Below are 27,495 nucleotides of genomic sequence, written 5' to 3'. Positions count from 1 at the left end.
ATGAGGACAGGTTTTATTTTGATTCATATACATTATGGACAGGGTAAACCTCCACGTCTACGTATGTTAATGTAAACCATTGTTAAAAGAAAAAAAATATCATACCTTTTCATAAACTGGAAAATATCTGTTCATAGATCTTTGTTTAACAAGATCCCTTTGTTTCTTCTGTTCAACTTCAGCCATAAAGAATGATGGTATAATCAATCCCATGAGGTCTGTGATTCCTTCAGTGTACATATCAATGCTGGAACATAAGAAAAGGCACAGTAATTATCTCTTACACCAATGGACCCCTCTCTAAGTACAGACTTGCACAATACTGAATCATAGGCAATGTTGCTTTGCATATGAAGGGAAAAGTGACAGTGTCTCTGAAAATGACCCCCGCTGACCCCTTTATACTTACCAATAGCTGCTATTCTTTGTTGCCAGATGCACTGGTGCTTCCAAGTAAGGGGGAGCATGCAACCTCCTTCCCTCTGATAGTGCTTTTTTTTAGTAGCCATTTGCTGGGCTGAATCACTATCATGTGACCAAGGGAGTTACACCACCACTTCCCCTGGTTGCCGACAATGACAGAGGAAGCAGCAGCAAGGGAGCACAGGCAAGGTGGGCATACGGCTGAATTCACACATGAGCGGATTGTAGCTTGAACTCAAAGCACGGAGCTCTAAAAATGCTCAAACTTAAGAAATCAATTGTTCTCTATGGTACCTATTCACTCCTGATTGCATGAACAGGCTTAGTAGAGAACTGATTTTTTTACGCTTGAGTGTTTTTGGCGCTTCAAGCTGCAAGTCGTTCAATTGTGAATGCATCCTAACAGTCTATTAAAGGCAAAAAGTCAATATGACAACGAGAGAACTAGCCTTTACAGAATGAGAAGTCAGATATATTAGCAGGGATTCTTCCCAAGCAAACAGTAACAGACTGAGCAGCTTTGAATCAGATAAGAATTTTATTCAACATGCATGTGGGGGGGGGGGGGGGGGGGTGGCAGCTCACAAGCAAAACAATTGCCGACCCGCCCATGATCATATAGCGTGTCTATGCCTACTTAAGCGCAGGAAGGTTTTACCCCCTTCATGACCAGGGATTTTTTTTGCTATTTGGCAGTACGCTACTTTAACTGGCTATTGCGCTGTCATGCAACACTGTACCCAAATGAAATTGAAATTATTTTTTTCACACAACTAGAGCTTTCATTTGGTGGAATTTGATCGCTGTATTTTTTAAATGTTATGATAGAAATGAAAAAAAAAAGACTGAAAATGTTTTACTTTCTGCGATAAAACATATCTAATAAAATAAATAAACATTTCTTCATAAAATTTAGACCAACATGTATTCTGCCACAACTTTGCTAAAAAAAAAATCCCAATAAGTGTATATTGATTGAATTGTGTAAACGTTATAGCATCTACAAATGATGGTACATATTATTTATTTATTTAATACTAGTAATGGCGGTGATCAGCAACTTATAGTGGGACTATGATAGTGCGACAGGCATTCTTACACTGGGTGGGAACTGAGTGACACTAAAACCGTGACCAGTAATAATACTATGCACGGTCACTGTACTAATGACACGGGCTGGGAAGGGGTTAACATCTAGAGGCAATCAGAAGGGTTAACAATGTGTAATGTGTTCTGCTCTTTCAAAGAAATGTGGGTATTTTTTCTCCCTGCTTTGCAGGAAGACGAACGATCCACATTGCTGCTTTGTGCACAGAGCCCTGTGTAGTTAGTAAACATAGGGCTCTGTAGTGTCATTACCTAAACCAATCAATAGTGCCAAGCCATAAATCATTGGCCGGAACCTGCTGACCGACTTGTGCTGTACCGAATGACAGCACAGATGGAAGGGCAGGCATGTATTCGTGCACCCCCTACCCAGAAATGCTGGATCATATACAGTACATGTATGTGATTCAGTGCAGATTCAGTGCAGAGTGGCCGACCTGCCACTGTAAAAGTGCATGGGGCAGTCCATAAGTGGATACACTGCAATTAGGAAAAAAAAAAAAAAAAAAACACACACAATTGCACACCCTTGGTAATAATAATAATAATAATAGTAGTATCAGTTACATAAACAATTTCCATCCAACCCCAGAGCAATATTTAATTAGTCACTTGAATGTCCATGCCAAGAGCATGCCCTGCTCCATGACTTTGCAGAATTGCCATATTCTCAATGTTTCAGGAAAATTCCCCTTATCAATTACAGACATACCCTTAAGTCATAAAAAATATGACAGTAATATTTCTCATTATAAACATGTTTACCGAGTTTTAGACATTTCTGAACATGTACCTCTCTTAACCACTTGCCTACCGGGCACTTTTACCCCCTTCCTGCCCAGGCCAAATTTTAGCTTTCAGTGCTGTCACACTTTGAATAACAATTGCACAGTCATGCAATACTGTACCCATATGAAATTTTTTACCATTTTTTGAGACAGATAGAGCTTTCTTTTTTTGTGGCATTTGATCAGCACTGTTTTCTTTTTTTGCTAAACAAATATAAAAAGCTCACAAATTTTGAAACAAAAAAACAAAAGAAGTTTTTCTAAATTTCTGTTATAAAATTTTGAAAATAAGTAATATTTCTCCTTCACTGACGTGCACTGATGAGGCTACACAGATGGGCACTGATAGGCTGCACTTGTGGGCACTGATGTGTACCACCATGAAGAATGGGCCCCATTGTTTGCTGGCTGAAGAGCTAGGGCTAGACAGCCACTCACTCAGATAGCTGCTTCACAAAAACTCTGCCTATTGTCCATAGTAAGAGGTATCTCTTTAGGGAGTTTTAAATGTCATCACTGCCATTCATATACAGATGAAACTCGAAAAATTAGAATATCGTGCAAAAGTTCATTTATTTCAATAATGCAACTTAAAAAAGGTGAAACTAATATATGAAATAGACTCATGACAAATCACGGCTTGAACTATCTTGCTTTGCATGTAATAATTGTGATGATTATGGCTTACAGCTCATGAAAACCCCAAATCCACAATCTCAGAAAATTAGAATAGTACATGCAATCAATAAAACAAGGATTGTACATAGAATAATATCAGACCTCTGAAAAGTATAAGCATGCATATGTGCTCAGTACTTGGTTTGGGCCCCTTTTGAAGCAATTATTGCCTCAATGCAGCGTGGCATGGAAGCTATCAGCCTGTGGGACTGCTGAGGTGTTATGGAAGACCAGGATGCTTCAATAGCAGCCTTCAGCTCTTCTGCATTGTGCGGTCTCATGTCTCATGTCTCATCTTTCTCTTGGCAATGCCCCATAGATTCTCTATGGGGTTCAGGTCAGGCGAGTTTGCTGGCCAATCAAGCACAGTAATCCCACGGTCATTGAACCAGGGTTTGGTGCTTTTGGCAGTGTGGGAAGGTTCCAAGTCTTGCTGGAAAATGAAGTCAGCATCCCCATAAAGCTCGTCTGCGGAAGGAAGCATGAAGTGCTCCAAATTCTCCTGGTAGACGGCTGAGTTGACCCTGGACTTAATGAAGCACAGTGGACCAACACCAGCAGATGACATGGCTCCCCAAATCAACACAGACTGTGGAATTTCACACTGGACTTCAAGCATCTTGCAGTGTGTGCCTCTCCATTCTTTCTCCATACTGTGGGTCCTTGGTTTCCAAATGAGATGCAAGAGTTGATCTCATCAGAAAAGAGGACTTTGGACCACTGAGCAACAGACCAGGTCTGTTTTTCTTTGGCCCAGGTAAGACGTTTCTGACGTTGTTTGTTGTTCAGGAGCAGCTTGACAAGAGGAATACGACATTTGAAGCCCATGTCCAGAATCCATCTGTGTGTGGTGGCTCTTGATGCACTGACTCCAGCCTCAGTCCACTCCTTGTGAAAGTCCCCAACACTTTTGAATGGCCTTTTCCTGGCAATCCTCTCCAGGCTGCGGTCATCCCTGTTGCTTGTGCATCTTTTTCTTCCACGCTTTTCCCTTCCACATAACTTTCTATTAATGTGCTTTGATACAGCACTTATGGAGGGTGTCAATGATGGTTTTCTGCACAACTGTCAGGTCAGCAGTCTTTCCCATGATTGGGATTCCTACTGAACCAGACTGAGAGACCATTTAAAGGCTCAGGAACCCTTTGCAGGTGTTATGGCTTAATTAGCTGATTAGAGTGGGACACTTTGAGCCTAGAATATTGCACCTTATCACAATATTCTAATTTTCTGAGATTGTGGATTTGGGGTTTTAATGAGCTGTAAGCCATAATCATCACAATTATGACAAATCACTGCTTGAACTATCTTGCTTTGCATGTAATGAGTCTATTTCATATATTAGTTTCACCTTTTAAGTTGCATTACTGAAATAAATTAACTTTTGCACGCTATTCTAATTTTTTGAGTTTCACCTGTAGAGTGCACTCTAAAGTGGTTATAGCCTATTGTTTACAGAGGCGTTATTGCAATATTGAATATCATTGATGTTACTGTTTTCTAATGCCATTACTTATTGCTGATTTTGTGAATTACCAGCAACTAATTTAAATGCATAGAACTCCACTTTATGCTGCTATAGTCTAGTGAACATATTCTCTAGTGAACTGTGACTAAATTCTGTACTTATTTATGTGTATACTGATATTTACTGCAATTCGTGACAATATATTGGGTTCATTTACTACTAACCAGTCTGATGTTTTCTTTTTAATACATAGTTACATAGTTAGTCTGACTGAAAAAAGATAAAAGTCCATCCAGTTCAACCATAGACAAAAAAAGTTATAATTCTATACCCACAGTTGATCCAGAGGAGGAAGGCAAGAAAAACCAGCAAAGCATGATCAAATTTACTCCCGAAGGGGAAAAAAAAATACTTCCTGATCCCTAGAGAGGCAATCGGATATTCCCTGGATCAACATTACCTATAAATGTTAGTAACCAGTTATATTCTGTGTATCCAAGAAGGAATCCAGGCCTTTTTTAAAGCAATTCACTGAGCTGGCCAGAACAAACTCTTGAGGGAGTCTACTCCACATTTTCACAGCTCTTACTGTGAAGAAACCTTTCCATGTTTGGAGATTAAATTTTTTTTCCACAAGACATAAAGAGTGCCCCCTTGTCCTCTGATAACCTCAGAGTGAATAGCTCTACACTGAGTTCACTATATGAACCACTGATGTATTTATACATGTTGATCATATCCCCCCTTAATCTCCTCTTCTCAAGAGAGAATAAATTCTGTTCCTCTAATCTTTCCTCATAGCTGAGCTCCTCATGCCTCTTATCAGTTTAGTTGCCCTTCTCTGTACTTTCTCCAGTTGCCCAATGTTCTTTTTGTGAATTGATGCCCAAAATTTAACTGCATATTCCAGATGAGGTCTTACTAATGATTTGTACCGGGGTAAAATGATACCAAACATTAATTGTGTGCAGGGTGTCTATATTTGTGCTAACAGAAACAGTGCAGTATCTATTTGCTCAACCTGGTGTGTCAATGGGGCTGAGGTTGTTCTGAGTCATGGCAGAAGAAGAACAGAGAACCCAATCTACCAAGCCACTCCTGCAGGGGTAGCAGTACAGATGTTTAAAAATGTTTGCGCATTTTGATTGTATGGGGGGAGATTGGGATTTGTTGGAAAGAAGGTCAAACCTTGAGTTCAGCTTTAAGTGATTATAAAGGCTCATATTTTTTTCCTCTAAAATAATAAACAGGGTATACTTACCTGCTCCAAACCTCCTTTTCTGGGCCCCCCCGCCGGCACTCCTGGCTCCTCTTCTTCTTTGTGCACCCCATAGCAAGCCACTTGCTATGGGAGCACACATGCAGACCTGCTTCTGAGTGGAGCTGTGTGCATCTGATACACAGCGTGGCTCAGCCCAGAACCCCTCTCTCTGCTCACAGGATTCGATTGACAGCAGCCAAACCCAGGGGCTCCTGCTGCTGCCTCTGTTCCTGTGAGAAAAGAGAGCTGCAATGCTGCTTCTGGGCACAGCACTGAATCGAAAGAGGAGCCAGGTAAGTATTTGGAGAGGGGGAACTGATACCAGAAGATATGCTTTATAACCACTAATGTCTTCAGAACCACTTTAAAAGGAAAATATTTTTACACTTATTCAGTCCCCTTTACAGCTAGTTCACACCAGATGTAGTCCAATGCATTTTTATACTGGATCAAAAATACATGCACAGTGTTTTCCATGTATTCCAAAGGCCCTAGTTCACACCAGTGCGAAGCGTTCCACTGCAGTCAACAAAAGTAGAAAACACACTGCATGTAAAAAGCACATATCTTGAACTGAAAAAAAAAAAAAAGAAAAAAGAAAGAGGGGAAAAAAACACATGCATCAAATGCATGTAAAAACACACATTCAGAATCGCATCTGGAATGCAGAAATTGTGCTGTGGCTGGATTAATCTATGCATTTTTGCTTGACAAATTTTCCATGGAAATCAATAGAAACACGTTAATGCATGCATTAAGACACGTCATGATGCATGCAAATGTGTGCTGTGCGTTATGATACACGTTTACATTTAATACATCATCATGTATTGCAGCGTGTGTTAAAAGCACAAAATGATGTATGGTTTTTCCCGTTTACATATGTTTTTATGCTTCAGGGGGTGCATTGAGCCTTAAACTTATAAAATGAAAAAAAAAAAAAAAAAAACCTGTGTGTAGCAGGCTATGACATCCTAGTATAATATGATACAGTTGTACTGGTTACTTAAGGTTGTAAAAACATTTACATTCAATGCACCACTTTCTTAAATTTGATCCATACTTTTTAGCATTGTTTACATTTATAGAAGTACTCTTTTTTCATTGAATACTTACAATAGTCTCTCTTTTAGGTCCTTTCCATATAGGTTGTATTTTCCAGCTATGTAGCTCAGGATGGCTTTTGATTGTACTAGTTTTAAACCATCCATTTCCACCATTGGAACTTGCTGATACAACAAATCTCCACCTAGAGCAGAAAAGAACAATGCTGAGTAAATAAAAGTCAAGCTAAGCCAAAGTCAATCAATGTGATATTTTTGCTGCATCTCACAAGGAACATGCTTCTATCAACCTCTAGGATGGTACGTGCTTTTTATGGTGGGATCCAAGGTCAATGCAAGAGCAACTGGTCAGTGAAGAGGGCAGTACAGTGGCTAAATGGTTAGCACTTCCGCCCGGCAGTACTAGGGTCGTTGGATTGAATCCCAACCATGGCACCACCTGCCTGGAGTTTACATGTTCTCCCTGTACCTGCATGGGTTTCCTCCTACACTCCAAAGACATATTGGTAGGTTAATTGGCTCCTGTCTAATTTGGCTCTAGTACATGTATGTATGAATGTGAGTTAGGGACCTTGGATTGTATGCCACTTGAGGGTTAGGGACTGATATGAATGTACAATATTTCTATGTAAAGCACTGCATAAATTGACGGCACTATAAAAGTACCTGAAATAAATAATCAGAAGTAAACACAGTCAGTCAACTACCGTTATAGCATAAACTAGCCTTTGCTTAAACCCAAACCCTGAGCTAAATTTGATATACACAGTATAAACTCCAAAAAAGTACTCAGTCTTCAATGCTGAATGACACCCAGCATTAGAGATGAGCGAATTATTCAAAAATTCGATTCGGCCGATTCGCCGAATTTCAGGAAGAAATTTGATTCGATGCGAATTAATTCGCTACGAAGTTAACTTATAAAAAGGGTTTCTAGGCTTCAAAGAGCCTTTAAATTAGTGCAGAACACTGTACCTTTAATTTAAATGCCCTTGGAGATGAGGAAGGAGAAGGAGAAGGATGAGAAGAAGGAGAAGGAGAAGGATGAGAAGAAGGAGAAGGATGAGAAGAAGGAGAAGGAGAAGGATGAGAAGAAGGAGAAGGAGAAGGATGAGAAGAAGGAGAAGGATGAGAAGAAGGAGAAGGATGAGAAGAAGGAGAAGGAGAAGGATGAGAAGATGGAGAAGGAGAAGGATGAGAAGAAGGAGAAGGAGAAGGATGAGAAGAAGGAGAAGGATGAGAAGAAGGAGAAGGAGAAGGATGAGAAGAAGGAGAAGGAGAAGGATGAGAAGAAGAAGAAGGAGAAGGAGAAGGATGAGAAGAAGGAGAAGGATGAGAAGAAGGATGAGAAGAAGGATGAGAAGAAGGAGAAGGATGAGAAGAAGGATGAGAAGAAGGAGAAGGATGAGAAGAAGGGTGAGAAGAAGGAGAAGGATGAGAAGAAGGAGAAGGAGAAGAAGGAGAAGAAGGAGAAGGATGAGAAGAAGGAGAAGGATGAGAAGAAGGATGAGAAGAAGGATGAGAAGAAGGAGAAGGATGAGAAGAAGGAGAAGGAGAAGAATGAGAAGAAGGAGAAGGATGAGAAGAAGGAGAAGGATGAGAAGAAGGAGAAGGATGAGAAGAAGGATGAGAAGAAGGAGAAGGATGAGAAGAAGGAGAAGGATGAGAAGAAGGAGAAGGATGAGAAGAAGGATAAGAAGAAGGAGAAGGAGAAGGATGAGAAGAAGGAGAAGGAGAAGGATGAGAAGAAGGAGAAGGAGAAGGATGAGAAGAAGGAGAAGGAGAAGGATGAGAAGAAGGAGAAGGAGAAGGATGAGAAGAAGGAGAAGGAGAAGGATGAGAAGAAGGAGAAGGAGAAGGATGAGAAGAAGGAGAAGGATGAGAAGAAGGAGAAGGAGAAGGATGAGAAGAAGGAGAAGGAGAAGGATGAGAAGAAGGAGAAGGATGAGAAGAAGGAGAAGGATGAGAAGAAGGATGAGAAAAAGGAGAAGGATGAGAAGAAGAAGGATGAGAAGAAGGAGAAGGATGAGAAGAAGAAGGATGAGAAGAAGGAGAAGGATGAGAAGAAGAAGAAGGATGAGAAGAAGAAGAAGGATGAGAAGAAGGAGAAGGATGAGAAGAAGGAGAAGGATGAGAAGAAGGAGAAGGATGAGAAGAAGAAGAAGGATGAGAAGAAGAAGAAGGATGAGAAGAAGAAGAAGGATGAGAAGAAGGAGAATTCCAAGCCGGCAAAAAGTGTATCTGCAGAGCTCCGCTATTTCTTAGCGGAGCTCTGCAGATACACTTAGCGGAGCTCTGCAGATACACTTAGCGGAGCTCTGCAGATACACTTTTTGCCGGCTTGGAATTCTTCTTATTTTCATCCTACTTCTTCTTCTTCTTCGTCCTCATCCTCATCCTCTTCTTCTTCTTCTGAGGATGAGGATGAGGATAAAGAAGAAGAAGTAGGATGAAAATAAGAAGAATTCCAAGCCGGCAAAAAGTGTATCTGCAGAGCTCCGCTAAGTGTATCTGCAGAGCTCCGCTATTTCTGACAGTTCTGTGACATTCCCTCCATACAGCGGTTGAAACATTGTATCTATTTGTTTCCATAAATGGTTCCATTTATGGAAACAAATAGATACAATGTTTCAACCGCTGTATGGAGTGAATGTCACAGAACTGTCAGAAATAGCCTATTTCTGACAGTTCTGTGACATTCACTCCATACAGTGGTTGAAACCGCTGTATGGAGTGAATGTCACAGAACTGTCAGAAATAGCCTATTTCTGACAGTTCTGTGACATTCACTCCATACAGCGGTTTCAACAACATTCACTCCATACAGCGGTTGAAACATTGTATCTATTTGTTTCCATAAATGGAAACAAATAGATACAATGTTTCAACCGCTGTATGGAGTGAATGTCACAGAACTGTCAGAAATAGCGGAGCTCTGCAGATACACTTAGCGGAGCTCTGCAGATACACTTTTTGCCGGCTTGGAATTATTCTTATTTTCATCCTACTTCTTCTTCTTCTTCTTCTTCATCCTCATCCTCAGAAGAAGAAGAAGAGGATGGGGATGAGGATGAAGAGGAAGAAGAAGAAGAAGAAGAAGTAGGATGAAAATAAGAATAATTCCAAACTGGCAAAAAGTGTATCTGCAGAGTTCCTCTATTCTGCAGATACACTTAGAGGAGCTCTGCAGATACACTTTTTGCCGGCTTGGAATTATTCTTATTTTCATCCTACTTCTTCTTCTTCTTCATCCTCATCCTCTTCTTCTGAGGATGAGGATGAAGAAGAAGAAGAAGTAGGATGAAAATAAGAATAATTCCAAGCCGGCAAAAAGTGTATCTGCAGAGCTCCTCTAAGTGTATCTGCAGAATAGAGGAGCTCTGCAGATACACTTTTTGCCGGCTTGGAATTATTCTTATCTTCACCCTACTTCTTCTTCATCCTCATCCTCAGAAGAAGAAGAAGATGAGGATGAGGATGAAGAGGAAGAAGAAGAAGTAGGATGAAAATAAGAATAATTCCAAGCCGGCAAAAAGTGTATCTGCAGAGCTCCTCTATTCTGCAGATACACTTAGAGGAGCTCTGCAGATACACTTTTTGCCGGCTTGGAATTAATCTTATTTTCATCCTACTTCTTCATCCTCATCCTCATCCTCAGAAGAAGAAGAAGATGAAGAAGAAGAAGAAGAAGTAGGATGAAAATAAGATTAATTCCAAGCCGGCAAAAAGTGTATCTGCAGAGCTCCTCTAAGTGTATCTGCAGAATAGAGGAGCTCTGCAGATACACTTTTTGCCGGCTTGGAATTATTCTTATTTTCATCCTACTTCTTCTTCTTCTTCTTCTTCTTCATCCTCATCCTCAGAAGAAGAAGAAGAGGATGAGGATGAGGATGAAGAGGAAGAAGAAGAAGAAGAAGAAGAAGTAGGATGAAAATAAGAATAATTCCAAACCAGCAAAAAGTGTATCTGCAGAGTTCCTCTATTTCTGACAGTTCTCTGACAGCTCCTTCACATGTACAGCGGTTGAAACATCTGTTTCCGAATAAAAACATCTGTATCCAAAATGGAAACAAATAGATACAATGTTTCAACCGCTGTACATGTGAAGGAACTGTCAGAGAACTGTCAGAAATAGCGGAGCTCTCTGCAGGGACACTTTTGCCGGCTGATCGGGAAAAATCCGATTCGCGCACCCGAAGTAGGCAAATATTCTGATTCGACGCGAATCAAATTTTTCCTGAAATTCGTATCGAATTCCGCTTCGCCTGGTTCGATTCGCTCATCTCTACCCAGCATCATTCAACCTAAAAGACTGAACTCAGAGCCAACTGAATGAAGTGCTCTGAACTTTCAGCATATTAATCACCCAGGTCTGCCCCCTTCCATAAAAAGGCCCAAGAGAAGTAAGATCTAATGTGGTACTTCTGGCAGGGGACCCAGCGAAGAGGAGGATTGGGACTGCTTTGTGCAAAACCATTACACAGAGAAGATAACTATAACATGTTTGTTATTTAAATGAAAAAAAGAAGCTTAACCTCTGGTACACATATATGCGGCCGTGCGGGCCACGTTTTGCGCAGGCACGAGAGCCCATTCATTTGAATGGACTCCCTTGCCCCGTAACATGCAGGGAAGAAGTCCCTGTACTTCTTCTGAAAACGCAGTCCGCACAGGAACCTCAGTTCCCAGTATGGTTGCGTTTTCCAGTGCGGGCAGCATGCCATAAGAACTAATGGCACCCGCCCGCAGGACCGCATTCTTCTGTACGGGTGGTGCAGCTGCATGGATTTTCGGGCGGATCCGCAGTGGCACCACCCACACATATGTGCACCTAGCCTTAGTATCAATTTAAATTCAAAATAAAGTCTTTATCCGCATATTTGTTTCTGGCTAGTGACTCCTTTATTCAACAATTGAAAATATTCAGTAAGCTTCTAATGCTATTCAGTAAACACAGTAACTCCTAGACTGCTAGTTGTGGTGTGTGTATATGTGTGTGTGTATATAGAATAGAATTGTTTTTATTTTTAATTTTTGTTTTAGACAGTGTTGTGGCAATAGCTGGAAGGATGGGTGTGTTCTGCCAACTGAACACGCATTCATCTGCACTATTGCTTTTGTAATGATAAAGTATATAACTGCTGCAGGCACTTTGGCACAGACAAAACAGCATTTGTATTAACCTCTGTAATTAAACAGTATACCAGTAAGTCCTGAATAGCTTGAATGCTGCAAGTCTTGTACAATTCTGTGTTTGATTTACACCCTGGTCACATAGAATGCGACTTGGAATGCAATTTGCATGCCAGACGACTTGCAAATTGTATGCCAAGTTGCACCCTATTGTCCACTATTAGAGCGGTCATATCGGTGCGGTTCCGACTTTGTTCAGAGCCGCACCGATTTCTAAAGTAGTGCATGTACTACTTTTGTTGCGATTTGCATAGACATCTGTGTCAGATGTCTTGCAAATCGCAACTGAAATCGGCAGGTCACCCGATTGTGAAATTGTGCATCTTCACTGTAAGTCGCACGATTTCAAAATCGGATTTGATGTGACTGGGGGCTTAAAGTAGATCTGAACTGAGAGATTCTTTATTGTAGAATGACACAGTGGGCTCAACGCATGCTGAAGTGCACAGTGCGCAGACATTCCCAACTGTCTGCAGAGTCATTAGCTAAAGACCTTCAAACTTTAATGTGGCCTTCAGATTAGCACAACAACAGTGCATAGAGATGACAGAAAATCCTCCTGCGCTCAAAAGGGGGTCCTAACTCTCAAGCTGCTGGCACTAACCTCTTTACCAAAGAGTGAAGTGACTAAATATACAGTCAGGTCCATAAATATTGGGACATCGACACAATTCTAACATTTTTGGCTCTATACACCACCACAATGGATTTGAAATGAAACGAACAAGATGTGCTTTAACTGCATACTGTCAGCTTTAATTTGAGGGTATTTACATCCAAATCAGGTGAACAGTGTAGGAATTACAACAGTTTGCATATGTGCCTCCCACTTGTTAAGGGACCAAAAGTAATGGGACAATTGGCTTCTCAGCTGTTCCATGGCCAGGTGTGTGTTATTCCCTCATTATCCCAATTACAATGAGCAGATAAAAGGTCCAGAGTTCATTTCAAGTGTGCTATTTGCATTTGGAATCTGTTGCTGTTAACTCTCAAGATGAGATCCAAAGAGCTGTCACTATCAGTGAAGCAAGCCATCATTAGGCTGAAAAAACAAAACAAACCCATCAGAGAGATAGCAAAAACATTAGGCGTGGCCAAAACAACTGTTTGGAACATTCTTAAAAAGAAGGAACGCACCGGTGAGCTCAGCAACACCAAAAGACCCGGAAGACCACGGAAAACAACTGTGGTGGATGACCTAAGATTTCTTTCCCTGGTGAAGAAAACACCCTTCACAACAGTTGGCCAGATCAAGAACACTCTCCAGGAGGTAGGTGTATGTGTGTCAAAGTCAACAATCAAGAGAAGACTTCACCAGAGTGAATACAGAGGGTTCACCACAAGATAGAAACCATTGGTGAGCCTCAAAAACAGGAAGGCCAGATTAGAGTTTGCCAAACGACATCTAAAAAAGCCTTCACAGTTCTGGAACAACATCCTATGGACAGATGAGACCAAGATCAACTTGTACCAGAGTGATGGGAAGAGAAGAATTTGGAGAAGGAAAGGAACTGCTCATGATCCTAAGCATACCACCTCATCAGTGAAGCATGGTGGTGGTAGTGTCATGGCGTGGGCATGTATGGCTGCCAATGGAACTGGTTCTCTTGTATTTATTGATGATGTGACTGCTGACAAAAGCAGCAGGATGAATTCTGAAGTGTTTCGGGAATATTATCTGCTCATATTCAGCCAAATGCTTCAGAACTCATTGGACGCCGCTTCACAGTGCAGATGGACAATGACCCAAAGCATACTGCAAAAGCAACCAAAGAGTTTAAGGGAAAAATGTGGAATGTTATGCAATGGCCAAGTCAATCACCTGACCTGAATCCGATTGAGCATGCATTTCACTTGCTGAAGACAAAACTGAAGAGAAAATGCCCCAAGAACAAGCAGGAACTGCAGACAGTTGCAGTAGAGGCCTGGCAGAGCATCACCAGGGATGAAACCCAGCATCTGGTGATGTCTATGCGTTCCAGATTTCAGGCTGTAATTGACTGCAAAGGATCTGCAACCAAGTATTAAAAAGTGAAAGTTTGATTTATGATTATTATTCTGTCCCATTACTTTTGGTCCCTTAACAAGTGGGAGGCACATATGCAAACTGTTGTAATTCCTACACCGTTCACCTGATTTGGATGTAAATACCCTCAAATTAAAGCTGACAGTCTGCAGTTAAAGCACATCTTGTTAATTTCAAATCCATTGTGGTGGTGTATAGAGCCAAAAATGTTAGAATTGTGTCGATGTCCCAATATTTATGGACCTGACTGTAAAACAGTGCAGCGCTAAAGATAAATATATACCACAAATAAATACAAAAAAATACAAAAAAAAAACCCCAGTGCAAACAGTGGGTACAACATAAACAGTGCAACACGTGACTTCCCTTGCGGGAATAAGTAATGTACATGTGACCAGTGTCCTGACACTCCTGAAAACCACTCATATAAACCATTAATAATATCAATATAATAAATCCACACAAAAAAAAAAAAAAAGAGAGAAAATGTATATAAAATGTCCAATCTTAGTGCTCATGCAAGTGCTGATATGTGTTCACTCCGTGCAAATCCTTAGTGGCCAAAGTGCCCCCTAACCTACTTATATCGACCCTACAGGGTCAGCTCGCTCTGAGTGTAAACCCCTCTGAATGGTACCAGGATAGTTGCCAAGTCCACTGCCGCGTACTCCAATCCTTCCATACACAGCCCTGTCAGCAATCTCCTCTCTGGACCATATGTAAACACAAAGCCTCCATAGTGTAAAACCAATTTTTAATGGGGTATGTAAACAATAAAATTGCCCACTCACATGTTCCTATGCCTTTGACACTGCTATTCTACCTCATGCTAGAGATGTACTGCATGGGTATTCAATACAGGAAATTCAAATATGGCTCCCACGCCGGAAGTGACGTCACCGCGCACCCGGAAATGCCTCCTCGCGTACCGACGCGTTGCGTCACAAGACACGTGACTTACTCACTTCCGGCGTGGGAGCCATAATTGAAATTCCTGTATTGAATACCCATGCAGTACATCTCTAGCATGACGTAAGTGTCCCTTCTGTGGGAAAGGGGGGGCGGCGGCGCCAGTGCGCCGCCCCACTGAAAAGTGCCACCCTAGGAAAATGCCTTGTTTGCTTTGTGGCAAATACGCCCCTGCCTGATAGAACACCTTTGGGATGAATTAGTGTGGAGACTGTGAGCCAGGCCTTCTTGTCCGACATCAGTGCCTGACCTCACAAATGTGCTTCTGGAAGAATGGTCAAACATAGACACTCTCCTGATTCTTGTGGACGGCCTTCCCAGAAGAGTTGAAGCTGTTATAGCTGCAAAGGGTGGGACAACTCAATATTGAACCCTACGGACTAAGACTGGGATGTCATTAACGTTCGTGTGTGTGTAAAGGAGGCGTCCCAATACTTTTGGCAATATACAGTGTATGTATGTATCTGTTACGGATCCGCCAGGTGGCACCTCTGGCAGCCCACTAGGCGGAATCACCCGGAGCGTGGGGTCTAAGTCCCGGTCTGCGTTTTCACCAGGGCCCCTGATGGTGGGGATGGACTTGGAGCAGAACCGGGACCAGGTCACGACCTCCGAGCAATACCACCCGTGGCAGAGGGAGCCTCCGTGGATAGAGGTAGGACAGAGTAGAGTCAGATGTGAGGAGGGCGGCAGGACCTGGCAGGATAAACCGGCGGTTGTCACCGTGGGAAATGGCGTGGTACTGAGACAGTAGGCAGAGAGTGGTCAGGTCGCACGCTGGGTCAGTTACCGGGGTCAGTCCGCAGAATGGTCAAACAAGCCGGGGGTCGGGACAGGAGAAGGCAGCGTAGTCAGGGACAATCCGGGTCAATCACAGGGGAAGGCAGCGTAGTCAGATAATCCGGGTCAGGGCAGGAGCAGGCAGAACGTCAAACAATCCGGGTCACAATCACAGGAAACACAGGTATCAGATCAGACCTTGCGGCGATTTATGACAGTGCAGGGCATCTTTAAATATCGCGCCCTGCACTGCCATTGGCCGCCCAGGACGCGCCCCCGGGCTGTCATTGGTCGCCCGAGGCGCGCCCGCGGCTCCTACTGCGCATGCGCGGCCTCCTGTCAGCCGCGGCCCGCCGGGATCTGGTGCCTGTGTCCCGGCGTGAGCCGCCGCTATTGCGCATGCGCCGGGGACGGAGCCGCGGCGGACCCTGACATTGCCCCCCCCCCTACGGGCACCCTCCGGGAGCCCCACTGATTTCTCCACCGCGGGTGGCCACGAAAGAACTCCCGGATGAGCCTGGGAGCGTGAACATTCTGGATGGGTTCCCAAGAGTTTTCCTCAGGACCATAACCCTTCCATTTTATCAAAAACTGCGTCTGGCCTCCCCTCCTACGGCAACCGAGAATCGTTTCTACCTCGTACTCTTCTTGTTCACCTATGGTGACTGCCTCAGGAGGCCTGGATTCCCGATCCGGGAAAGGGTCCGATGCGGCCGGTTCCAGAAGAGACACATGAAACACCGGGTGAATCCTGAAAGACTCCGGCAGTTCGAGTTCGTAAGCTACCTCGTTGATGACTCGCTTGACTTGGAACAGGCCAACAAATTTCGGACCCAATTTCCTTGATGGACACTGCATCTTCAAGTTGGCAGTGGCCAGCCAAACCCGGTCTCCAGGTTGAAGTGCCAGTTCCCCCCTTCTCCTCCTGTCAAAAGCCTTCTTGCTGTCCTCCTGGGCTTTCGTGATGGCCTCCTGAACTGTTTTGTTATTGGTCGAAAGGAAATTTAGGATGTCCTGAGATGCTGGTACTGAGCTCTCTGGCATGAGATCGGGAAGAAATGTTGTATGGTAACCGTAATTGGTGAAGAATGGGGATTGCCCCGTAGCGGAGTGGTTCGAGTTGTTGTAGGCAAACTCCGCTGACGGTAACAGCGTCAACCAGTCGTCCTGTAGGTAGGACGTGTAGCATCGGAGGTATTGCTCTAATACTTGGTTGGTCCTCTCTGTTCGCCCATTGGTCTGGGGATGGTAGGCGGACGAGAGTGACAACTTGATTCCCAATGCTTCGCACAAGGCCTTCCAGAACCTTGAAGTGAACTGGGCTCCCCGATCTGATACTATATCCTCGGGAACTCCATGTAGTCTAACTATTTCCTTGATAAATATTCGTGCAGTTTCCGGCGCGGATGGGGTCTTTTCCAGGGGTACGAAATGGGCCATCTTAGAGAAGCGATCGACAATCACAAATATGGCAGTGTGGCCTTGAGACGGTGGGAGTTCGACAATAAAGTCCATGGCTATCATTTGCCAGGCCCTCTTTGGAATTGGCAACGGGCGCAACAATCCCCAGGCCTTGCTTCTGGAGGGTTTATTCCTCTGGCAGGTAGGACAAGTCTGAACGTAGCGCTCGCAGTCCTTGACCATGTTCGGCCACCAGAATGAGCGCTGCAGAAGTTCCAGGGTCTTCGTAACTCCGAAATGGCCCGCCATTGGAAGGTCGTGGCAGTGGCCCAGGACCATGGTTCGGACTCCTTCGGGTACTACGATCCGACCCTCCTTCCACAATAACCCTTCACGGTTCAGGAGAGGTGTCCCAGGCGGCGCTGGTAGTCCCATGGAAGCGTCAAGAAGTTTGGAGCGGAGTTCCGTCTGTAGGACGAGGAAATTTCCGGATGGTAGGATCGTGTCAGGTCTTGGTGTATCGTCGGGGTCCTCAAACATGCGGGACAGCGCGTCCGGCTTAGTGTTCTTAGAGCCAGGTCGATAAGTTATGTGGAAGGTAAACCGGGAAAAGAAAAGAGCCCATCTCGCCTGGCGTGGCTTCAGTCGTCTGGCTGTCCTCAAATACTCCAGGTTTTTGTGATCGGTATATATAAGGATGGGGTGTGTAGCTCCTTCCAGCAAGTACCGCCATTCTTCCAGGGCGGTCTTTATGGCCAGGAGCTCCCGATCTCCGATGTCGTAGTTTCGCTCGGCAGGTGTCAATTTCCTGGAGAAGAACGCTACAGGATGTAGCAGCTCCTTGGTGCCGTTCCTTTGAGACAGGACCGCTCCTACCGCGTTTTCTGAGGCGTCCACTTCCAACACGTATGGGAGAGAAGAATCGGGATGACTGAGTATCGGAGCAGAGGTAAAAAGTTTCTTGAGAACTTCAAAAGCAGTTTGTGCTTCGGTAGACCACTTAAAGCGGATCCCCTGTTTAGTCAGTTGCGTGATTGGGGAGACCAGTCCGGAGAAGTTCTTGATAAATTTTCGATAAAAGTTTGCAAAACCGATAAAACGCTGCACGCCCTTCTTATCGGTGGGTATCGGCCAATCCAGGATTGCCGAGACTTTCCGGGGGTCCATCGCGACCCCCGCGGGGGAGAGAACCAATCCCAGGAATGTGATCTTATGCTGTTCAAAACAGCATTTGTCTGCTTTGGCGTATAGCCTGTGTTGGCGCAAACGTTCCAACACCCGCATCACGTGATTTCGATGAGCCTCCAGAGAGGGCGAGAAGATTAAGATGTCGTCCAAATAGACAACCATGAAGATATCAAGGAAATCACGAAACACGTTGTTTATAAAATGTTGGAAGGTGGCCGGAGCGTTACAGAGCCCGAACGGCATGACTAGGTATTCAAAGTGTCCATATCGCGTACGGAAGGCCGTCTTCCATTCATCACCTTCCCTGATACGAACTAGATTGTAGGCCCCCCGTAAGTCTAGCTTAGTAAAAACCATTGCGGACCTTAACCTCTGGAGGAGCTCGGGAACCAGGGGTAACGGGTAGCGGTTTTTCACCGTGATCCTATTCAGGTCGCGGTAGTCTATACAGGGCCGCAGTGTCTTGTCCTTCTTCTCTACAAAGAATAGCCCGGCTCCGGCTGGGGACGTAGAAGGGCGAATAAACCCCTTCTGAAGGTTTTCGTCTATGTATTCCCTCAAAACTCCTGACTCGAGCTCTGATAAAGGGAAAATACGGCCGAACGAAATTTCGGATCCGGGCAGGAGGTCTATGGGACAGTCGTAAGATCGGTGTGGGGGAAGTGTGTCTGCCCCTTGCTTACTAAACACGTCCAGAAAGTCGTGGTAGGCCGGGGGAATAACCTGGGACAGATCTGTATCCCCATCCATGCATAGGAGTAATTGGGGGACCACGGGCCCTGAGACGTGGCAACTTTTCAGACAGTATGTGGACTGAAACTGCACGGTTCCCTTCTCCCAGTCAATCTGGGGGTTATGGGCTCGCAGCCAAGGAAGCCCCAGAATGACCGGGAAAAGGGGGGACGCGATGGCGTCCAGACGGAGGAATTCCTGGTGATGATCAGCCATTGAGGCGAAAATAGGGGGTGTCTCCTGATTCACCACTCCCGATTTTAAGCTAGACCCATCCGCCAGGAAGATGTTCAGCCCCCTTTCCTTGGTCTGGAGTGGGATACCTTGCTGGTGAGCAAACGTGAGATCAATAAAGCAGCTACATGCCCCCGAATCTATGATAGCTGTCACCGTCAAGGTTCTTCCTGGGAGCTGTAAAGACACCGGTATGGCCAGATAACTTGACTGATCACCCCTTTCCGCAGATAACGGAAAAAAACTAGAAGTGGACTTACATTTTTTCGTAGGACAGGAGCGCACCCGGTGGCCAGCTTCCCCGCAGTACAGACAGAGGTTCTGTGATAGTCTCCTCTGACGTTCTTCGGCCGATAATGTGGACCAAGCCAGTCCCAGTTGCATGGGTTCGGAGGTGTCCTCAGGTTCCGAACTCCGGGTAGTGCTTCCTGTGGGCGGGAATAATCCCCTTGATGGTACCCAAGCCGCCCTTTGACCCTGGTTGCTTCGTTCAAGCCGGCGTTCTCTCAATCTGCGGTCAATTTGTATGGCCAGCTCGATTAGCTTCTCTAGGGAGTCAGGTAGGCCTACCCGTGCTAACTCGTCTTTGAGTGACTCAGATAGCCCGATGCGAAATTGGTGACATAATGCCGCATTGTTCCATCGGGTGTCCCCCATCCAGCGTCTGAATTCAGACGCGTACTCCTCGGCTGCCCGGCGACCCTGCCGCAGAGAGTACAAGGTGGACTCTGCGGAAGCAGCTCGCTGAGGGTCGTCATATAGTATGGCCATGGCTCTAAAAAATTCAGTCACGGAATCAAGATGGGGGTCGTGATTCTCCATCAGGCGATGAGCCCAATCCTGGGGCTCATCCTGAAGGAGAGAGACTATAAACCCCACCTTGACGGTCTCGGTGGTGAACGTGCTGCAGGTCGAAGAACAGGATGCACGCATTCCGGAAAGCCCTGAAGCGGCTTCGGTCTCCACGGAAGCGTTCTGGTAAGGGAACGCGGGGTTCAGGAGTAGGGGGTGCGGCCCCTGCTCCGTGAGCTGGGGTAGCAGGTGATTCCCCAGGAGAAGCTGCGGGACTCGAGCTCTGTGCCGGGGATGTAAGGGTGACTAACGTCTCCATGCGGTCCTCAAGGTGGGAGCATCGGGTATGAAAAGTCTGGACCGCTTGGGTTAGGGTCGCCATATGCTGGCAGATATCCTCCAGGGAGGCCAGGCCTCTTCCTGACTGTCATGGCCGCAAGGTACTGTTACGGATCCGCCAGGTGGCACCTCTGGCAGCCCACTAGGCGGAATCACCCGGAGCGTGGGGTCTAAGTCCCGGTCTGCGTTTTCACCAGGGCCCCTGATGGTGGGGATGGACTTGGAGCAGAACCGGGACCAGGTCACGACCTCCGAGCAATACCACCCGTGGCAGAGGGAGCCTCCGTGGATAGAGGTAGGACAGAGTAGAGTCAGATGTGAGGAGGCCGGCAGGACCTGGCAGGATAAACCGGCGGTTGTCACCGTGGGAAATGGCGTGGTACTGAGACAGTAGGCAGAGAGTGGTCAGGTCGCACGCTGGGTCAGTTACCGGGGTCAGTCCGCAGAATGGTCAAACAAGCCGGGGGTCGGGACAGGAGAAGGCAGCGTAGTCAGGGACAATCCGGGTCAATCACAGGGGAAGGCAGCGTAGTCAGATAATCCGGGTCAGGGCAGGAGCAGACAGAACGTCAAACAATCCGGGTCACAATCACAGGAAACACAGGTATCAGATCAGACCTTGCGGCGATTTATGACAGTGCAGGGCATCTTTAAATATTGCGCCCTGCACTGCCATTGGCCGCTGTCAGGGCTCCCAGGTATGACCAGAGGTGTGTGACTGAAGCAGGGAAACGCAGACCTCAGATATGTTATAAACAATATAATTTATTAACACTAACAGTACAAACATAAACGCAGTGCAATACTAAAACATAATACGGTGCAAACAAACCAAACCAAACCACCCACAAATAACAGTATATACAAGCAAGCGTCGTCAGGCAGGCCGGGTCAATATCAATTGGGCAGGTAGGTACAGGGGGAGCAAGCGGAGAATGGTCGGGGTCACAGGCCAGGTTCAGCAGGTAGCAAGCAGCATAGTACAGAGGGTCAGGCAGAGGGATGGTCCGGGTCACAAGCCAGGGATCAGAACAGGTAGCAAGCAGCGTAGTACAGAGGGTCAGACAGAGGGATGGTCAGGGTCACAAGCCAGGATCAGAGCAGGAGAAGTCAGCAAAGGAACAGAAACAGGATGCAGGACAGATACAGGGCCCAGGACAAACACAACACCAAGGCAGAGTCTGCAAGTCTGGCCATCCCTTAAATACACCAGTATCATCTGTTCCAGGTGTTAGCTGGCTGAAAGGTTGAGTCTCTGATTGCTGGGAGCACCCGCTGGCCAGCCCTGGTACTGCAGATCAAAAGGCAGGTGAGTCCCACCATTGCTGGCCAGTCCATTCCTAACAGTACCCCCCCCTCAAGGAGTGGCCTCAGGACGCTCCAAACAGTCCTAGCTGGGCAAAATGTTCCACCGCCCGGGTCTGGCAACTGGCGGGATATCAAAGACTGGCACACCGGGCTGGACTCCGGGCAGAGGCACATCGAGCAGAGGCACATCGGGCAGGACTCCGGGCAGAGGCACATCGGGCAGGACTCCGGGCAGAGGCACACCGGGCAGAGGCACATCAGGCAGGACTCCGGGCAGAGGCACACCGGGCAGAGGCACATCAGGCAGGACTCCAGGCAGAGGCACATCGGGCAGGACTCCGGGCAGAGGCACATCGGGCAGGACTCCGGGCAGAGGCACATCGGGCAGGACTCCGGGCAGAGGCACATCGGGCAGGATTCCGGGCAGAGGCACATCGGGCAGGACTCCGGGCAGAGGCACATCGGGCAGGACTCCGGGCAGAGGCACATCGGGCAGGACTCCGGGCAGAGGCACATCGGATTACCAGGCGAAGCAGCAGGCAGCGGGCCACCAGGCGGAGCAGCAGGCACCGGGCCCCCGGGCGGAGCAGCAGGCACCGGGCCCCCGGGCGGAGCAGCAGGCACCGGGCCCCCGGGCGGGGCGACAGGCATCGTGCCCCCAGGCGGAGCGGCGGGCGCCGGACCCCCAGATGGAGCGACAGGTCTCGGGCCCCCAGGCGTAGCGGCGGGCGCCGGACCCCCAGATGGAGCGACAGGTCTCGGGCCCTCAGGCGGAGCGGCGGGCGCCGGACCCCCAGGCGGAGCGATAGGTCTCGGGCCCTCAGGCGGAGCGGCGGGCGCCGGACCCCCAGGAGGAGCGACAGGTCTCGGGCCCTCAGGCGGAGCGGCGGGCGCCGGACCCCCAGATGGAGCGACAGGTCTCGGGCCCTCAGGCGGAGCGGCGGGCGCCGGACCCCCAGGTGGAGCGACAGGTCTCGGGCCCTCAGGCGGAGCGGCGGGCGCCGGACCCCCAGGCGGAGCGACAGGTCTCGGGCCCTCAGGCGGAGCGGCGGGCGCCGGACCCCCAGGCGGAGCGACAGGTCTCGGGCCCTCAGGCGGAGCGGCGGGCGCCGGACCCCCAGGCGGAGCGACAGGTCTCGGGCCCTCAGGCGGAGCGGCGGGCGCCGGACCCCCAGGAGGAGCGACAGGTCTCGGGCCCTCAGGCGGAGCGGCGGGCGCTGGACCCCCAAGCGGAGCAACAGGTCTCGGGCCCCCAGGCGGAGCGGCGGGCACCGAGACACCAGGCACGACAGTGGGCTCCGAGTCAACTGGTATGACCGCAGGCACTGGGTCAGACATTGGATGGTCTGGCTGGACAGCGGGCATTGGGTCACCAGGCATCAGGTCATTTGGCTCGACAGCGGGCACCGCGTCATCTGGCAAGGCAGTGGGCTCCGAGTCAACTGGCATGACCGCGGGCACCGGGGCAGACATTGAATCGTCTGGCTGGACAGCGGGCATCGGGTCACCAGGCATCAGGTCATTTGGCTCGACCGCGGGCACCGCGTCATCTGGCAAGGCAGTGGGCTCCGAGTCAACTGGTATGACCGCGGGCACTGGGTTAGACATTGGATCGTCTGACTGGACAGCGGGCATCGGGTCACCAGGCATCAAGTCATTTGGCTCGACAGCGAGCACCGCATCATCTGGCAAGGCAGTGGGCTCCGAGTCAACTGGCATGACCGCGGGCACCGGGGCAGACATTGAATCGTCTGGCTGGACAGCGGGCATCGGGTCACCAGGCATCAGGTCATTTGGCTCGACAGCGGGCACCGCGTCATCTGGCAAGGCAGTGGTCTCCAAGTCAACAGGCACGACAGTGGGCACCGGGTCATCAGGTACCGGATTGTCTGGCTCGACAGCGGGCATCGGGTCATCAGGTATGACAGCGGACACTAGGTCACCAGGCATCAGGTCATTTGGCTTGCCAGCGGGCACCGCGTCATCTGGCAAGGCAGTGGGCACCGAGTCACCAGGTACGACAGCGGGCTCTGAGTCAATTGGCACGACAGCGGGCACCGGATCAGGTACCGGATCATCTGGATCAACAGCGGGCATCGAGTCAACTGGCCTAATAGGATCGTCAGGCTGGATCAGTTCATCATGCTGGGTAGAGGCATCAGGCCGAGTAGAGGCATCAGGCCGAGTACAGGCATCAGGCCGAGTACAGGCATCAGGCCGAGTACAGGCATCAGGCCGAGTACAGGCATCAGGCCGAGTACAGGCATCAGGCCGAGGAGAGGCTTCAGGCCGAGGAGAGGCTTCAGGCCGCGTAGAGGCTTCAGGCCGAGTAGAGGCTTCAGGCTGAAGAGAGGCATCAGGCCGAGTACAGGCATCAGGCCGAGTACAGGCATCAGGCCGAGTAGAGGCTTCAGGTCGAGTAGAGGCTTCAGGCTGAGGAGAGGCTTCAGGCCGCGTAGAGGCTTCAGGCCGAGTAGAGGCATCAGGCCGAGTAGAGGCTTCAGGCCGAGTAGAGGCTTCAGGCCGCGTAGAGGCTTCAGGCCGAGTAGAGGCATCAGGCTGCGTACAGGCATCAGTCTGAACCACGGAAGGCAGGCTCACCGGTTTGGATACTGGCAGGATGGTATTGGTTGGAAAGAATTTTCGCTTTTTTCTGGTTTTAACTACTGGAGCACTGCAAGTAAACGCAGGTCTGCAAACGAATGGAGCAGCTGGAGACAGAGAAGAACTGGAGGATGGAACAGGAGAGGGAGCAGTTGCTACAGAGGGCTTTTTTACAGGGTTAAAGGCAGGATAGGTGCAGCGAGTGGGAACAGGGTACTGACATGCGGTAGATAGCCAAGTATACTGGGCTGTAACTGGAGGAGCTGGTGGGAATACAGGAGTAGAGTTAGAAGCAGGACTGGGTCTTTGTAAGCTGACTGAGGCTGGGTGCAACAAATCTGTCCATGTCTGCAGTAGGGGTTGAACAAAGCTGAGCTTACACAAAGTCTGTCTGGTCAATGACTGCACTGCGTTTATACAATCTCTCAGTGTCTGTGGTGAACATGTGGAATAACGCTCCAGAAAGTAACCCACATCATCCTCTAATAACCACACCAGGGACTCTACCTGGTCTGCACTAAATGGTGGCAAAAATTCATCCCTGCATTCGGGGGAACCAGATGAAACCAACTCTGCACAAACCTCAATCAATGGCTGCACCTCAGAGAATACTGTGCCCTGATCTACTAGAACATGAGCGAGCCGTATACATTCTAGCAATTCATCCCGGGTATACTCCTTCAGAGTTTGATAAGCATACTCCCTGTCATCAAACACTAGCAGATATAAATATTCAACCTCATCAAGATCCATCCTTCCCATCAACAAGCCAAGATGGCTTCCCTGTGCAGCCACTTCTGGTCAGGATTGGCCTTGGTGTAATGTCAGGGCTCCCAGGTATGACCAGAGGTGTGTGACTGAAGCAGGGAAACGCAGACCTCAGATATGTTATAAACAATATAATTTATTAACACTAACAGTACAAACATAAACGCAGTGCAATACTAAAACATAATACGGTGCAAACAAACCAAACCAAACCACCCACAAATAACAGTATATACAAGCAAGCGTCGTCAGGCAGGCCGGGTCAATATCAATTGGGCAGGTAGGTACAGGGGGAGCAAGCGGAGAATGGTCGGGGTCACAAGCCAGGGATCAGAACAGGTAGCAAGCAGCGTAGTACAGAGGGTCAGACAGAGGGATGGTCAGGGTCACAAGCCAGGATCAGAGCAGGAGAAGTCAGCAAAGGAACAGAAACAGGATGCAGGACAGATACAGGGCCCAGGACAAACACAACACCAAGGCAGAGTCTGCAAGTCTGGCCATCCCTTAAATACACCAGTATCATCTGTTCCAGGTGTTAGCTGGCTGAAAGGTTGAGTCTCCGATTGCTGGGAGCACCCGCTGGCCAGCCCTGGTACTGCAGATCAAAAGGCAGGTGAGTCCCACCATTGCTGGCCAGTCCATTCCTAACAGCCGCCCAGGACGCGCCCCCGGGCTGTCATTGGTCGCCCGAGGCGCGCCCGCGGCTCCTACTGCGCATGTGCGGCTTCCTGTCAGCCGCGGCCTGCCGGGATCTGGTGCCTGTGTCCCGGCGTGAGCCGCCGCTATTGCGCATGCGCCGGGGACGGAGCCGCGGCGGACCCTGACAGTATGTATACACACACACACACACTATATATCCTTTTTTCATGAACTGAAAATGAAATGGAAAACAGCCATCAGTCACATTTTTTAGCCTGGAGGACAGGTGTAAATCACAGAGACTGCCTTCTGTCACTGGCTATCAGTAACACAGCTACAGTTGCAAGAAAAAGTATGTGAACCCCTTGGGATTACGTGGAGTTTTGCATGAATTGGGCATAAAATGTGCTCTGAACGTCATCTAAGTCACAACAATAGAAGAACACAGTCTGCTGAACATAATACTACACAAACATTAGATGTTGCCGTGGTTTAATTGCACATAACATGTAAACATTCACAGTGCAGGGAGGAAAAAAATATGTGAACCTTTGGACTTAATAACTGAACTGGTTGACCCTCCTTTGGTAGCAATAACCTCAACCAAACGTTTCCTGTAGTTGCAGATCAGACCTGCACAGTGTAGCAATATTCTTGGGACCTGCACAGTGTAGCAATATTCTTGGGATGTCTGGTGTGAATCGCTCTCTTAAGGTCATGCCACAGCATTTCAATCGGGTTGAGGTCAGGACTCTGACTGGGCCACTCCAGAAGGCATATTCTGTACTGTTGCAGCCATAGTTTTGTTGAATTACTTGTATGCTTTGGGTCATTGTCCTGTTGCATCACCCATCCTCTGCGGAGCTTCAGTTGGCGGACAGATGGTCGTACGTTTTCCTGCAAAATGTCTTGATAAACTCTGGAATTCATTTTCCCATCAATGACAACAATCCGTCCAGGCCCTGAGGCAGCAAAGCAGCCCCAAACCATGATGCTCCCTCTGCCATGTTTTACAGTGGGGATGAGGTTTTTATGTTGGTGTGCTGTGCCTTTTTTTCTCCACACATAGTGTTGTGTGTTCTTCCAAACAACTCCACAGTATATTTTGCCAGTAGTGCTGTGGAACATCCAGGTGCTCTTTTGCAAACTTCAAACGTGCTGCAATATTCTTTTTGGACAGCAATGGCTTCCTCCGTGGTGTCCTCCCATGTACTCCATTCTTGTTTAATGTTTTCCTTATTGTAGATGTGTCAACAAAAACGTTAGCATGTGCCAGAGATTTCTGTAGGTCTTTAGCTGACACTCTGGGATTCTTCTTTACCTCATGCAGCATTCTGCGCTGTGCTCTTGCAGTCATTTTTACAGGACGACCACGCCTAGGGAGAGTAGCAACAGTGCTAACCTTTCTCCATTTGTAGACAGTCTGTCTTACCGTGGACACATGAACATCTAGGCTTTTGGAGATACTTTTGTAACCCTTTCCAGCTTCATGCAAGTCAACAATTCTTGATCGTAGGTCTTCTGAGAGCTCTTTTCTGCGAGGCATGGTTCACATCAGACAGTGCTTCTTGAAACTAGTAAACCCAAAACAGGTGTGTGTTTTTTAAGAGCAGGACAGCTGTCAGCAACACATCCAATATCATCACACTGATTGGAGTCAAGGTTGGCTCACTCCTGACTCCAATTAGCTCTGGGAGAAGTCATTAAGCTAGGGCCTCACATACTTTTTCCTC

The 27,495-nt window shown here is 47.6% G+C and overlaps 1 protein-coding gene across 1 annotated transcript in view; it reads right to left on the bottom strand.

The window, feature by feature from the left end:
• LOC149460530 (glutathione S-transferase 3-like) overlaps window positions 1-27,495 on the bottom strand; it is a 67,804-nt gene that overhangs the window by 3,367 nt on the left and 36,942 nt on the right. Inside the window, exons 4-5 of the mRNA XM_089679512.1 lie at window positions 6,842-6,974; window positions 106-247 (exon numbers count right to left, since the gene is read on the bottom strand). Coding sequence (XP_089535638.1) covers window positions 106-247; window positions 6,842-6,974 — 275 coding nt within the window. The remainder of the gene's footprint in view (window positions 1-105; window positions 248-6,841; window positions 6,975-27,495) is intronic.

The sequence above is a fragment of the Staurois parvus genome, unplaced genomic scaffold (assembly GCF_062004578.1).
Source record: "Staurois parvus isolate SC_StPar_1 unplaced genomic scaffold, SC_StPar_1.0 ptg000226l, whole genome shotgun sequence".
NCBI lineage: Eukaryota > Metazoa > Chordata > Amphibia > Anura > Ranidae > Staurois > Staurois parvus.
This window is presented reverse-complemented; position numbering and strand designations above follow the sequence as displayed.